This window comes from Carettochelys insculpta, chromosome 1, assembly GCF_033958435.1.
Source record: "Carettochelys insculpta isolate YL-2023 chromosome 1, ASM3395843v1, whole genome shotgun sequence".
NCBI lineage: Eukaryota > Metazoa > Chordata > Testudines > Carettochelyidae > Carettochelys > Carettochelys insculpta.
Window position 1 is genome coordinate 182,502,279 of NC_134137.1, and position 15,252 is coordinate 182,517,530.

Sequence of the window (15,252 nt, forward strand, 5' to 3'; positions counted from 1 at the left end):
TTAGTTATCCTGCAATTTAAAAAGATGATTTTTGAAAAGCAAAGACATAGCTTAACATTATGCACTTTTGAAACTCCCACTATTCATCTACACAAATACAATCACATCTGGAGTTTTAAGAACCATATTTTTATCTTGATTTCTGTACTATGGATGGCAGTACAAAGAACATAAGTTTCATTTCAGATCAACTGGCAGAGCTCAACATGAGTATTTTGCTCTCCCTGCACATACAGAATTTACCAGGTGGGTGGATGTATACAAAGGCCGCATCTACACTGCCCCTCTCTTTTGCTAGGGGCATGCTAATGTTGTGGATCAAAAATGCAATTTTTTTTTCAGAAAGAAGGGTGCTTTCAAAAGGGGGGCTTCCTTTCAAAGGAACTCGTCTACACAGCTGTTTTGCATTTAGAAAACAGCACTTCTAGAATGGCCAGTGGCTGCTATTATGCAAAAGAGGCACTGAATATTGTAAATTAGGGACTTGTGCATTTTCGATCCACCATATTCGCATGCCCCTTTGAAAAGGGAGGGGCAGTGTGGACGTTGCCAAAGTGAGAAAAACAGACAGGGTTTACAGTAGGTTTCATTTTCATTCCTGGGAAGGTTATTTTAGTCCAGCAACATTTTGTTGGATTCACAGGACATGATGCCAAAATATATTTATGGATAAATAAATGCAAATTTATGTTTCAATCTAGCAATATATTATCCAATTAGCATTAAAAACATTTAAGTGTTGCTTGCTTGCATTCTAGAGATGATTAATGTTAAAGAGATTTCATCTGCAGAGTTATTTACAATGTAAATGAATAATCAATCGTGACATTAAACAGGAGTCAGCAGAGCAAACAAGTCAAGTATGATCAATAAAAGATGCCGCTGTTGGATTCTGAGGGAGAATAATATTGCTTGGCTTAAAGGGGGTTTAAAATTATTCCACTATAAAAGAAACATTTCCTAAACCTGCAGCAAAACAGCAAACCTAAGTTTTTTTCTTAGAAATTAAGTGTACATTAAGAACATCTTTCTTATATTACAGTTGCACTTAGTATTGTGCTAGATAATGGATGGGCAATAAGGAGCCCACAGGCCAAAGACAGTTCACCAGGTTAGCCCCGCTTAGCTGGTGGCCTGCCCCACATCACTTCCTGCAGCTCCGATTGGCTGGCAATGGTGACCCACAATGAAGGGAAGCTGCGAGAGGTGGTACCTGAGGACACAGGTAAATAAAGCATATGGGGACCCACCAGTGGTGAACCCTGGCAAATCACACTTACTGCCCACCTCTGTGCTAGACAATAAGTACCTAGACTGAAGAGCTTATCTGCTTTCAAATGGACAAGACCATCAAAGAATTGGAGGGGGAACACAAGCACCAAATGATTAAGTAATTTGCCCAATACCACAGTGCAGCTTAGTGGCTGATCTGAAAATAGAACTCAGTTCTGGATTCCAATCCACTGTCCTACTACACTTTCTCACTTGTCAGAACTCTTCAAACATCCTTCCATGGAGCCATGCTACTTTAGGCTTCAGTTCCTAAATTGGTGTTGTCTGAAGTACCAATCATAACGCGTTTTAGATAAAGCTGGACCTTAGAGATATCAGTAGGTAATTTGTGTAGACCCAGGTTACCAAATAACGCAGGGCAATCTGGATAACTGTCTCAACATCATCATTTACCACTTCACCAATCAGTGTCATTCACAAATTACATCAGCAGTGATTTTATATTTACTTTCAGATTGGGCCTAGTACCAATCCGTGCAAAACCCCACTAGAGACATCACCAATTGCCGATGATTCATCATCCACACTGCTTTTTGAAATGTCAGTTAGACAGTTCTTTATCCAGTCAACATATGCTCTATTCATATTGTGCAGTGCTAATTTCTTAATCAGTCAGGAGATACTAAGTCAAACACTTCACAGATGTATATTACGTCTACACAGTTACCTTTATCAATCTTGTAATTGACTGAAAGAATGAAATCTGGTTTGTTTGACAAGACCTGTTTTCTATAAAACTCAAATTTACTGGCATTAATTATATTCCCATCGTTTATCAGTTGTATTGCATATCAGCTTTTGCATTGTTCTGCCTGGAACTGATGTCAGGCTAACCAGCCTATAGTTATCTCGTTCATACTGCTTTGAGTACAGGGAGAACATTAGGATTCTTCTGGTCTTATGGAATTCTTTGTGCTTTAACCTATCTTCTGTTTTTAGTTGCTCTGTAACACCTAGCAACAAAGTATGTTTTATCACGTAACTCTTGTTTTGTTAATAGATCATCTTTTTTGCGGTTTTTTTTGTTTGGAGTTAATAGTTTGATTCCTTTATTCTAGAGAAGGGTCTGTGTATTTGCATTCCTAAGACTGAAAGGTCAGCTATCAGATTGCAGCTTAATGTCTTCCTCTTTGTTTTCAAGCTCTCTCCTATGGAAGGGGTAAGAGCTCGGGGTTACCCCACAGGGAGACTTCCCAAGCGTGTCTTCCTGGGTGGTAAAGAGGGGTTTTCTCACTTGGGTGGTGGCAGCTGCCTCCCTGGGTCAGGGAATCTGTGACCTTGGGGAAGCTTTTAAGCAGAAGTCTATAAAGGCAAGGTATTTTTAAGGTCTCTTGCGGGCCCCCCTACCTTCTGTATTCGGAGAGTCAGAGTGGAGAACAGCCTTGACACACACTAATCCATTATCAGAGTTATTAGTGGAAATATTTAATAGTACTGGAATCAGGAAAGACCTGTGTGGGCCCCCATCAGACATGCCCTCCCTTTACAGCAAATCATTGATAACTACTCTTTGAGTCTGGTCTTTCCACCTGCTAAATACCCATCTCACAGTAGTTTCATCTCGTCTTGCATTACCTTACTTTGCTTATGAGAATGTCATGTAGGATTGTGTCAAAAGCCTTTCTAAAAAAAAAATCAAGATATAGCTACAGTTTCCCCTTCCCATCCCTCACTAGGACAGATCTGCTCAGGAACTTAAGCAATTCTGGAATGATTTGTTCCTGAGAAACCCATATTGGCTATTCCTTATAACCCTATTATCTTCCAGGTACTCAAAAAGTGATTGTTTAATATTTTTTGTCTGTATCTCTCAATGTATTGAAGTTAGGGTCACTGATCTCGAATTCCCTGGGTCCCCTTTTCCTCCAATAAAGTTAATGGCTACATCTACACTACAGAGATCTTTCAAAAGAAGCTCTTCTGGAAGATCTCTTCCGAAAGAACTTCTTCTGAAAGAGAGAGTCCACACACAAAAAAGTGGATCAAAAGAGTGATCTGCTCTTTCGAAAGAGAGTGTCCACAAAGCCCCTGCTTTTTTGAATGAACAGGGAGGAAACAAAAAATCAAGTGCCATGAGGACTGCTCTTTTTAAAGAAGGGACATGTAAAATGTCTACATGTTCTCTTTCGAAAGAAACTTTCGAAAGAAGGTGTTCTTCCTGAAACGAGTGGAAGAGTGCTTTTGACAGGAACAGTGTTTCTTTTATTTACTTTCAAAAGAATACTTTTTGTATGTAAACGCTCTGTGGGATCTTTCGAAAGAGCCTCCTTCTTTCGAAAATTCTTTTGAAAGAACTTGCTATTGTAGACACAGCCAATATGTTTTCATTTCTCCAGTCCTCTGGGACTTCATCCAACCTTTAGTAACAGAGAGAGAGCTGTGTTAGTCTATATACTATCAAAACAAAAAAAGCAGTCCGGTAGCACTTTAAAGACTAACAAAAATTTGTTAGTCTTCAAAGTGCACCGGACTGCTTTTTTATCCAACCTTTAGGAGTTCCCAAAGACAATTATTCTGAGACTGCTTCAGCTTGTTCCTTAATTACCTTAAGATGAATGTTAGCAGACCATACTAATCTGATTATAGCTAACTAACTAAATTTTTTTAATCAGTTCTTCCCTTATTTTGACTTGCGTTCCTTCTCTTCTTGTTGTGTTACATAGCTATTCCTTATTAATCTTTATACTCAGGACAGAAGGATAATAGGAATGACCACATCAGTATTTTTATATCACCTATTATTAGCTCTCTTTCCATTAAGTACTGGATGTACCCTTTCCTTCACCTTTCTTCTGCTCCTAATATAGTTAAATGATCTCTTCATAATACTTATGTCCCTTGTTAGGTGTAATTTGTTTTTCATCTTACCCTGTCCAATTGCAATTCTATAGGATTGTGTTGTTATATTTTATTCTTCCTTAGCAATTTGTTCATGTTTCCACTTTCTGTATCATTCCATTACTATTTTCAGCTCATTCTTACTTTTCTTCCTATCTTTCATTTGCACTGGGATAGTTTGCTGTTTTGCCAACAGTATTTTCTCTGAGAAACTGCTAGCTTCTCCAAACTCTTGTGAGTGAGTTGTACTCACAAAAGCTTAGGCCCTAAGAAATTTGTTAGTCTTCAGGGTGCCGCCAGACTCCTTCTTGGTTTTGTGTGTATAGTAGAATCTCAGTTTATGCAAGGGTTCCATTCCCACACACCCTCGCATAACCTGAATTTCTCATAAGAAGGGGAAGCTTTTTCCCCAGTGGAACGCATGTTCTGCAGTAGGGGAAGCAGCAGGAGCACCTGGAGCTCCTTTTTTGAATGGTAAGTCCTTGGGTTTGGAGGGAGGGGCAGTTGGGAAGGGTTAAGCCTGGCTGGTGGTGAGCCGGGGCCGTGGGAGGGGAGGCAGTGGGTTAAGTCTGGGGTGAATTAGGACTGCGGGGGGACAGGGGAGGGCTGAACCAGAGCTGCGCGCAGAGGGTTTGAACTGGGGCTAGGGGCTTGGGGCTCTGGGGCCAGGAACTCTGCAGCTATCGCTTCCCTGGTGCTCCAGGCAGGGAGCACCTGTGGCTGCCGCTTCCCTGGGGCTTGGTGCAGCTGGGAGGAGCTACTCCCTTCCCCCCCATGGGGAGTGAGCGGGGCTGGGAGAAGCTGAGTTGGGACCAGCTGGGGCTAAGGAGATTGAGTGAGGATCAGGCATGGAGCAGGATTTTGAGTAGCGCTTCACTTATGTTAATGTGAGTTAGACGCAACTTGAAATTGTGCGTTTCGAGGGTCTACTACTGTACTCTGGTGTTCACACTCCTCCCTTTCTTTAGAAATGATGAAATGTATCATTTCATGATCACTTTCACCTAAATTATCTTCAGTCTTCAGATCTGAAACCAATTCCTTCCTGTTAGAATCAAATCTAAAATGTCTCTTCTGTTGGTTACTTCACCTTCTGAAAAAGGAAGCTGAGCTCAATACATTCCAAGAACTTAACACTTCATGTTTTGCCAAATTACTTTCCAGACAGCTGTCTGGGTAGTTGATGTCTAAGTTCCCCATTACTATCAGCTCTTTTCGGCTGCAGATTTCTGTTATTTGTTCTAGAAATACCTCACATTCCTCTACTCCTCCTACTGATTTGTTGGTCTACAGTAGACCCATAGTGTAACATGCATTTGCCTTATTATCAGCAATATATTTATAAAAATTAGTCTTGTTATTCCTAAACTGTTTCTCTTTTCAAAACTATCAGTACATTTCCTCAATGAATAATAAAGTTATGATATGGTTTAAGCCAATTTGATTTAGAAAAATTCTAAGGTCAAGTAACTCAGTTTGTGTGTGTGTGTGAAAGTAAATGAAAGATGATCCACACCATAACATATACCATTAACCTGTTAGCCCTTATTCATTTATGTGTTGCTGATGGATTGAGTTTGCCTTCTCCAGCTATTATTTTCTAAAGCTCCCCTGGGATCATTGTAACATTACTCTACGATTAATTGTCAGGTGCCTAAAGCTTTTTATATGGGATTTATCTACTCATTTATCTCTTTTTTAATGTTTAAATCTAATTAAGTAATTTCCCCATGTTCAAACAACCATAAACCAGGTAGTCAAAGAACAAGTGTGTGAAATTTCAAGCAAAGATGATTTATGCAGAAAGTTATTCACACCAAGGTTTTATAAAAAAGCATGCCTCTTCAGCAGTAACTACAGCATAGCATCTGCTACTTTCATATTCAAGTACAATTTTTAAAAATTTTTTTTAGAAAAATCACTCCTTTTAGGCAGCTAGACACAGGGACACCATCTTATGAACCAAATTCCAAATTCCTGAGTTCAATCAACATGTAACATACGCTTACCTGTGTGTTTTAGGTGCAAGATACTGACTACTGAATCAATACCCTATTATGTGTTAATTCCTCCTGCTTTCAGCAAAGCACCTGCTATATTTCAAACAGACACTGAGTAAAAAAATGTTACTCAAGTGCTTTGATAAACAGCTCTGTGAATTTATGAAAAATGAAGACTGCAACTGTTCAGGATATAAATTTCCATTCCTAGGAGTTACACACAATATTGTTAAGATAGTAACAGAGAGGAAGCCGTGCTAGTCTCTACACTATCAAAACAAAAAGCAGTCAAGTAGCACTTTAAAGACTAGCAAAATAGTCTATTAAGTGAGCTTTCGTGGGACAGACCCACTTCTTGGCTACGTCTACACGTGCACCCAACTTCGAAATAGCTTATTTCGATGTTGCGACATCGAAATAGGCTATTTCGATGAATAACGTCTACACGTCCTCCAGGGCTGGCAACGTCGATGTTCAACTTCGACGTTGCTCAGCCCAACATCGAAATAGGCACAGCGAGGGAACGTCTACACGCCAAAGTAGCACACATCGAAATAAGGGAGCCAGGCACAGCTGCAGACAGGGTCACAGGGCGGACTCAACAGCAAGTCGCTCCCTTAAAGGGCCCCTCCCAGACACACTTTCATTAAACAGTGCAAGATACACAGAGCCAACAACTAGTTGCAGACCCTGTATATGCAGCACGGACCCCCAGCTGCAGCAGCAGCAGCCAGAAGCCCTGGGCTAAGGGCTGCTGCCCACGGTGACCACAGAGCCCCGCAAGGGCTGGAGAGAGAGTATCTCTCAACCCCCCAGCTGATGGCCGCCGTGGAGGACCCCGCTATTTCGATGTTGCGGGACGCGGATCGTCTACACGTCCCTACTTCGATGTTGAACGTCGAAGTAGGGCGCTATTCCCATCCCCTCATGGGGTTAGCGACTTCGACGTCTCGCCGCCTAACGTCGATTTCAACTTCGAAATAGCGCCCGACGCGTGTAGACGTGACGGGCGCTATTTCGAAGTTAGTGCCGCTACTTCGAAGTAGCGTGCACGTGTAGACGCAGCTCTTGAGACCAAAGTGGGTCTGTCCCATGAAAGCTCACCTAATAAACTATTTCGCTAGTCTTTAAAGTGCTACTTGACTGCTTTTTGTTTTGATATTGTTAAGATGTGGCCTTTCTCTATCCATATAGCTAAAATTCTCCCTTGGGTTCTCATTATTTCACATCTTGGCTGCAGCAGCCCCAAATTGTCTGGTCTTATCAAACATTGTATTTCTTACCTAAATCCATTCAAAAAGCTGGAGCAAAAATAATTTTTCTGGCTCACTGCTTTGACTAAGGTACAATCCCCTCTTTTGCATCCTTTCACTGACTCCATGTGATGATATATATCATGTTTCACTTTTTCCTTCTTTATTCAATCACTTTTTAGACCCGACACCTACCATACATATAATTTCTTATGTGGTATGGAATCACAGGTGCTGGCTCCATTCAACCAGCACCAATATTCCCTCCCGCATTTTCCATCCATGGGTGGAATAAATTGTTATGTGCACGAAGGCATGTGTGGATGTGCATCACCAACAGAAACACATGCTGCACAGTGTGGGTGACTGTGGGTGCTCTGCTAATCAGCTGGGGGAGGGAGGACAGTTGAACCTCTCCTGGGTGGCAGCCCAAGCACTCACCTTACAGGGAACACTAACGAACACCCACAGCCTTGGCTGAATTTGGAAATTTTTTGCAAATAGGCAGATTAAGCTTTTGAGATTGTTACCACCAAAGTAACAGAGTTTAAAATTGCTGTATTTGCCTGGCTAAAACACTTCAATTTTTGAACTTGAGAATGGAATACCATCACAATGTGATGATGTTCTAGGTTTTGGAGGGGTGGGGTGGGAGAACTTATTTAACCTCCCTTGTACACTTATCTTTCTAAAGATATTTCACTTTGCTGTTGCTTACTTCCAGTCACTTCTGGTGGGGGATTGGCTGTTCTTAAAATAACAGCTCCTTTCAGGCATAAGTGCTTCTTCTATTTCTTTCTCCCCCGGCAGCCCTTTCATTTGGCCCAGAATATTTGGCTACCTTTCCTAGGAACCTGGGTGGGGGAAGCCAGGAAGGAAATACATGTTTTGTTCTGTATATTTGACTCTGCTCTTACATTAGGAAGAGCACTGACAACAGTGGGGAGGGATGGGAGTACATTTTCCACAGTGCATTCTGAGGGAGCTGGGCTGTTTTCCTCCAACCCTGCCACACTGTGACATTTTCTCCAGCAAATCTCATTCTTGCTCCAACAATTTACCTACCATTTTAACATAACTCATGTTGCTGCAGAATATATTCAAACAAAGCAGTAATGGTCAAGCTCAGGAATTATTGTCAGTGCAATGCTCTCAGCATACCTGAAATGTGTTTTTCCTGCATCTAAATTTTTCTTTGTTAAAATCATGTTGGTCAGAGCAGCTGAAATGTCACAATTCTCAACAAAACCCTTGCATGCTTGATACAGGCAAACTACAAGTTTACAGCCAAATTACACAAACTCCCCTGTTGGCTCATCTGCTTCAGAAGCCTGTGCTTTATTTTTATAACAATGACTCTGGCACCCTGGCTGGAAGCCAGCCTGTAGTCTCTGACCCTGGGTACAATGATTTGCATTTGAATACGCATAATGCTTATACTGACTGTTGATGGTTAAAAAATCCTGAAAAGCACAGAACCAATACAACAGAAGAAAAATTCTTGAGTGAAAGCCAAGACCATGCAATGTAGCAATCACCAGTTAACATCAGAGGAAACAGTAATGTTTTATATATCAGTTTGCCTTCCATTAGTACAGAACTTATTCTAGAGGATTATTCAGCCAAATAGGTTCAAACACAAGGTAAACCAAATACGCCCCCTCACCCAGGCTTGCTGAGGGAATCATTTGTTATAATTAGTGTTTGTTAACTTTTTAAAAGTACATATCTTGTGCCTTTATTCTATCTTTTTAAATGAGACTGTCACAGGATTAAGATTGCCACTGACTCAGTTTTCACCAGATAATCCAGGTTTTGGCTTGAGTGTCTGGGTGTCATTTGACAGGCCTGGATGATGTTTTTTTTTTTTTAAATATGGTGGGAGAAAGGGAGAAAAGGCAGAACAGAGGCAGCATCTCTGGGGGGCGGGTCTCATTGGAGATCCGTAATTGGAAAGATGGAAACATTACATCAGGTGCATCACTCATCACTGGTTGGTGTCTTCTCAGGGTCATACTGGGAATTAGCTCATGTGGCAGACGCCCACTTCCTCAGTTTGCACATCATTACATGGTCTCTTCTTCTACTCTGCAGCTCCATGCTAACTCCCTGACTGTCAGCATCTCCTTTGTGACTTAGCCCTCTAAGTCACACAGGCCTGGTCTACCCCACTGCCTAACCTGGTACTGGTGTGATTGATGCAGCGCTATTGATTTAGCAGATCTTGTGACGACACATTAAAGCAATGGATGAGCGCTCCTCCATCCATTTGCATATGCCACCTCCCTGAGAAAATTTAGATGACGCAGAATTAGAAAGAGAAAGCAATGTCACACTTAAAATATTTAAGGGTTCTTTGAACAGCAGGCTGCTCTACTGATGCCTAATAAGCAGAATACGTGGGGCAGAGCTCAGCTGTGATAAGTCAGCCTAGACCGAGGTTTTTAAACCTCTAGATATCAAGCTAGGCATGTCAAATAGCATGAGGCACAGGTAGTCTTGTGATGAAGGCACAGAGTTGAGTGTCAGGAGAAAGTCACTATCTCACTATTCCTGTGTGATATGATACAAGAAACTTACTGTCACTGTGCCTCGATTTCTCCAAAAATACAAAGAAAGATAACCCGTACTTCAGAACTTTCGTAAGATATTCTGCCCCTAGAGTGATAAGCACAGAAGTGCCTATAAATAATTAAATATTGGTAAGTGTCACTCATCCTAATCTACTGGGCAGGGTCTGCATGCACCATGGAAGATTGAATGCTTAGGTTCAATCTTCTGAGCTGCCGTTTCTGAGAGCCACAAAGATTAAGGAATGCTGACAGGAGGAGTGCGCCAGCTGGCATTCTGCAGTGGGGAGAGGGACAAATATTGATGGGTGCAAAATTGATTTTTGGTATGCAATTGATGTACCTAAAATTGCGTTGCAGCTGTTGATATTCAAAGTAAGTGTAGACCCAGCCCTGGATTGCAAATGAACTATGATAGACATGCTATCACCCAAACATGTTTCTATTATTTACCCACCTTTGAAGTCACAAAGGAACATTTACAAGACGTTGGCACAGTTCCAGGTTTGCGTTGTTTAACATTGATGTTTATGATTAGAGGCCAGACAGAAAAGATTCCATCACAGAAAAATTCATACTTATTTGTAGTATTTATGTTACCAAGGTAAATGTGCCCACAAAGAAAAAAACAACCGCATGAACTACACCAGCAAGAAAGATGACAAATAAGAAGTTAATAGCTTAACCTTTAGATAGGTGGCAGCTTGAAATATATTGAAAATGATAAGAGACTGAATGGCAATAAATGCTCATTTCACAGAACAGTCAACCGTATGATTGGTTGTCATTTTCCAGGTCTAATTCGCCTGCAAGAGCTCATCAAAGCCCCTTCTAGATTCAACATTAAAATCAAAATCCGTCAGTTGCCCTCTGGGAATAAAGATGCCAGGCCTTTGCTCAAGGAGATGAAGAAGGGGAAGGAGTTCTATGTGATATTTGATTGCTCTCATGAAACAGCAGCAGAAATCCTCAAGCAGGTAAGAGGAAAAAACCCTTGATAATGCTCATTTCTCATTCTCAAAGATATCATGCCATTTGGTTTTCATTTGCTGGGAAAAATAAAACTGCATTCAAGTGGAGTAAGCTGTAGATCTGTTATCAAAGATAGTTGGTAAAGAACAACTTATACAAGCTCTGCTGAGTTTTACAGCATTTTGAAGAGGTACTATGCTCCTGAAGAGATTTTGGGTTGTACCAGCAAAGGCAATTTGTGATTGTAATTACAACTTTGTATTCTTGCTGGGATGAAAGGACTATTTCATTGTTTTTAATATGTCCTTTGTTGACTTTTTTAACCTTGTATCTAATGTGAGGATCATTTTCCAAGTGCAAAGCGACTTGATCAAATCAAGTAATTCTCTCCATGAAATCTACTGGGTAAAATTAAACTGATTACACCAAGGTGAAGCAGTAGGATTTTCACTGAAGACAATATAGCAACTCCATATTCACACCAAGGTAATGGGACGGAATTTGGCCCACTGGTGGCAAATTGCCAAATTCTGAGCAGGTGAAAAGAGGCAGAAAAAGAAAAAAAATGCACTGATATGTACTTTGTGTTTCTGCAGCCACACAGATACAGACCGGGATAAACCCTAAAGAGTCCTGTCTCAAAGAGATTGCAATCTAAAGCTCCATGGCTCAAAGATATATACATCTGCTTAATTTCTGAGTTTACCTCAAAGGGAGTAGATCCTCAGTGCAGAAGGTATCTAAGTCTTTGTGGGGTTGGGGTGTAAGTCTCCAGTACTGCAAACTGATCAGCATGGGCAGATTCCTGTTCTCATGCAGACAGAGAGCAACTTCACTTGAGGCACCACATAGGACTGTACACAGGGTCATTCTTAGCGTTTATGGGGCCCTACTCAGTACAGGTTGGGCCTCCCTGTTCTGGCACTATTGGAATTTGACAGGTCCCAAACAAGAGAATTTCCCAGACTGGGGAGGTCCCCTGCCATCGGCCCCCAGGCTTGCCACCTGCAGCTGTCAGGCTATCACCCCAGCAGGCACCCTGCCTTAACTCCCCCTACCTGCTGCCAGCTCTTTTCCCAGCTGTTTCTGGCTTCCTAGGTGGCCCAGGCTCTGGCTGTTGTTGTTGGCCTGACTGGTCATCCTGCCGTTAGGCTCCCTGGCTCTTTGGTTCAGGAACAGCCAGCTCCCGATAGTGCCAGGCCTGAGAGTGCTGGTTTTCAGAGCTGCAATCTGTACTATTGAACTTTGCCCAATGACAGCTGGGAAGAGGTTGGGGATGATGTTTTTTAGAGATGTGATTTTAGAATTTGTCTATTAACACAGCAAATTCAGAAACTGACTATATATGCCAGTCAAATGGCTTCATTACCACTTGAATGGCTCTTTCTCGGGCTCAATGCTCTGCAAATGGCTCTGGCAGGCTTATTCACAGTCAGCCTAGATCAGGGTCACCAACCCTCAGCACAGGTGCCACGAGTGGCACACAAATTGATTTTCATCAGCATGCTCCTCTGCCGTGCAGTTGGGAGCTTACTCCAAGCCATGCCACTTGTGAATTAACAAAAGACCAGATAATGCTACCAAATATAAGAATGGCCATTACTAGGTCAGACCAAAGGTCCATCTAGCCCAACATCCTGTCTGCTGACAGTGGCCAGTGCCACATGCCCCAGAGGGTGCGGACTGAAGACAATGATCAAGTGACTTGTCTTCTGCCATCCATCTCCAGCCTCTGACAAACAAAGACCAGGGACACCATTCCTACCCCCTGGCTAATAGCCTTTTATGGACCTAGCCTCCGTGAATTTATCTAGCTCTTCTTTGAACTCTCTAGGCTGTGGCCACACTTGGCCAAAACTTTGAAATGGCCATGCTAATGGCCAAATTGAAGAATACTAATGAGGCACTGAACTGAATATTCAGAGCCTCATTAGCATTTTCACACTTGCAGCTGTGGCACTTTGAAAGCGCTACTTTCAAATGCATGAGGCTCAGTGTGGTTACATGGGAGTCCTTTTCAAAAGGACCCTGCACATTTTGAAATTTCCTTATTCCGCTCAGCTGAAGCGATTTCGAAGCTCCGCAGCCGGAAGCATGTGAATGCTAATGAGGCGCTGAATATTCAGTTCAGCACCTCATTAGTATTCTTTGATTTGGCCATTAGCATGGCCATTTCAAAATTTTGACCAAGTGTGGCCTCAGCCTCCTCTGGCAAGGAGTTCCACAGGTTGAATGTGTGCTGTGTGAAAAAGAACTTTCTGTTATTAATTTTAAACCTGCTACCCATTAATTTCATTTGGTGTCCTCTAGTTCTTGTATCATGGGAACAAGTAAATAACTTTTCTTTATTCACTCTCTCCACACTGCTAATGAATTTATATACCTCTATCTTATCCCCCCTCAGTCACCTATTTTCTAAACTGAAAAGTCCCAGTCTCTTCAGCCTATCCTCATATGGGACTCGTTCTAACCCCCTAATCATTTTAGTTGCCCTTTTCTGAATCTTTTCTAATGCCCAAATGTCTTTTTTGAGGTGAGGAGACCACATCTGTATGCAGTATTCAAGATGTGGATGTACTATAATTTTATAAAGGGGCAGTAAAATATTCTTTGTCTTATTTTCTATCCCTTTTTTAATAATTCCTAACATCCTATTTGCTTTTTTGACTGCTGCTGTACACTGTGTGAATATTTTCAGAGAACTATCCACAATAACCCCAAGATCTCTTTCCTAAAGCACCTAAACAGCAAAGCTCTGCATCTTAATTTATTTATGAAGGAAGCTGCTGTAAGTAGAACTATTAGTGACTTTAAAAAGTACCACTGGCACTTGGACCTTACATAGAGGTCAAAAGGTCAAATTTCAGCATTCCGCCTCAGAAATGTTGCTGACCCCTGACCTAGAACTTCTCCAGAGGAAGCAAAGCCACAGAACAGGGACAGGAGGAAGTGGGTGGGTGGACATTAAGACCCAAATTTTCGGGTGCCTTATGCATCTGTGTATTCTGTGTATGGGTAAGGACAGCTCTCCTCATGCATATTGACATACAAACTGGGGGCCTATAATGAAGGTGAGAAACAGGAGGGGAACTCAAGAAAGTCACACACTTTGATTTATATTTTGGCATGTGAGATGATAGTTCTCAATGGCGGCAAATGATGGCACAGGAAAGAGTTTTGCAGTGGAAGGCCAAGACAAAGAAGTCAGTTCCAAGGACTCTGAAGCAAGTAACTAAGAGTTCCTGGCTCACTGGTGGAGGTGGGGAGTATTTCAAGCATAGTAGATTATTTTTTCATGAACAATCACAGTGTCAAGAAAATAGGAAGAGCCTAAGGGCACATGACAGTGGGAAATTATGGCATGAAGAGAAGAGAACTGAAGAGACAAGTGATAGGTGGCAGGCTGCAACATTGCTCTACAAAGAACTGACAGTGAAGACAAGCAGCGCGCAGGGAAAGAAACAGGAAACTGAACAGGGCTGTGCTTTGGGTCAGAGCAGCACAGCCCATTGAATGGATTGGAGAGGGAAAAATAAAGAGGCCAGGGAGGATGTGGCTACTGTAGAATCAGGAGTGATAGTCAGGATGCGGGTCAAAGTTTTGGCTGAGGAGACAAAAGAAGAGAAGTGGATTCTGATGCTTTTGTTGGAGGAGAAATGGTGGTTATGAGACAGGCTTGTCACAGAATGCAGATGAAAGAAGCAGCAGCAATTTGTTGGAACTTTCTCCCATTAAAAGGCAGTTGAAGCAGGGGCTGGGGTGTGTGTGTGTGTGTGTGTGTGTGTGTATGTTCAGGTTGGTAAGTTATGATTGCAGGGTAGAGCTATAGATCCGATGCCTGGTGTTCGGTACTTTCTGTAGACTTACTGGAATATCCTATATGATTTAATAAGGATAAAATTAAGAAATTAGAGGTCTACAGAAATTCTGAAAAACCGATAAAACTTAATAGAGAACCAGATCTTCCTCCAGAGACATTTTAAACCGTGCCATAGAATTTGATAGTAAATATATAAATCTAATTTAATGCATATAGAATTTCCCATAAAAGCAGAAACCAAAACCAAAAATCATGTTACTTAGTATGGAAGTAATGCCAATACCTACAGTTCTTTAGCTTTTTACAATCCTTGCAGTTAAGTAGCCGAGACTTGGAGAATGCATGGATATTTGTGGACGGTTGATGGAGCGGTGGAGGTAAGGTGTTGATAAAGAAGTAACATTATATCTGGGGCACATGTATTATGATTATGTTGCTTTTTAACTCTAAGTTGCCAGTTTTTCAAACAATTTTGGAAAACAGCATCATCATAAAATGTCACATGA

General features: G+C 41.6%; 1 protein-coding gene across 1 annotated transcript in view; it reads left to right on the forward strand.

Annotated features, from left to right (window-relative positions):
• Nucleotides 1-15,252, forward strand: part of GRIK1 (glutamate ionotropic receptor kainate type subunit 1) — a 248,748-nt gene that overhangs the window by 127,165 nt on the left and 106,331 nt on the right. Inside the window, exon 4 of the mRNA XM_074983450.1 lies at nucleotides 10,750-10,931. Within this exon, the coding sequence (XP_074839551.1) occupies nucleotides 10,750-10,931 (182 nt within the window). The remainder of the gene's footprint in view (nucleotides 1-10,749; nucleotides 10,932-15,252) is intronic.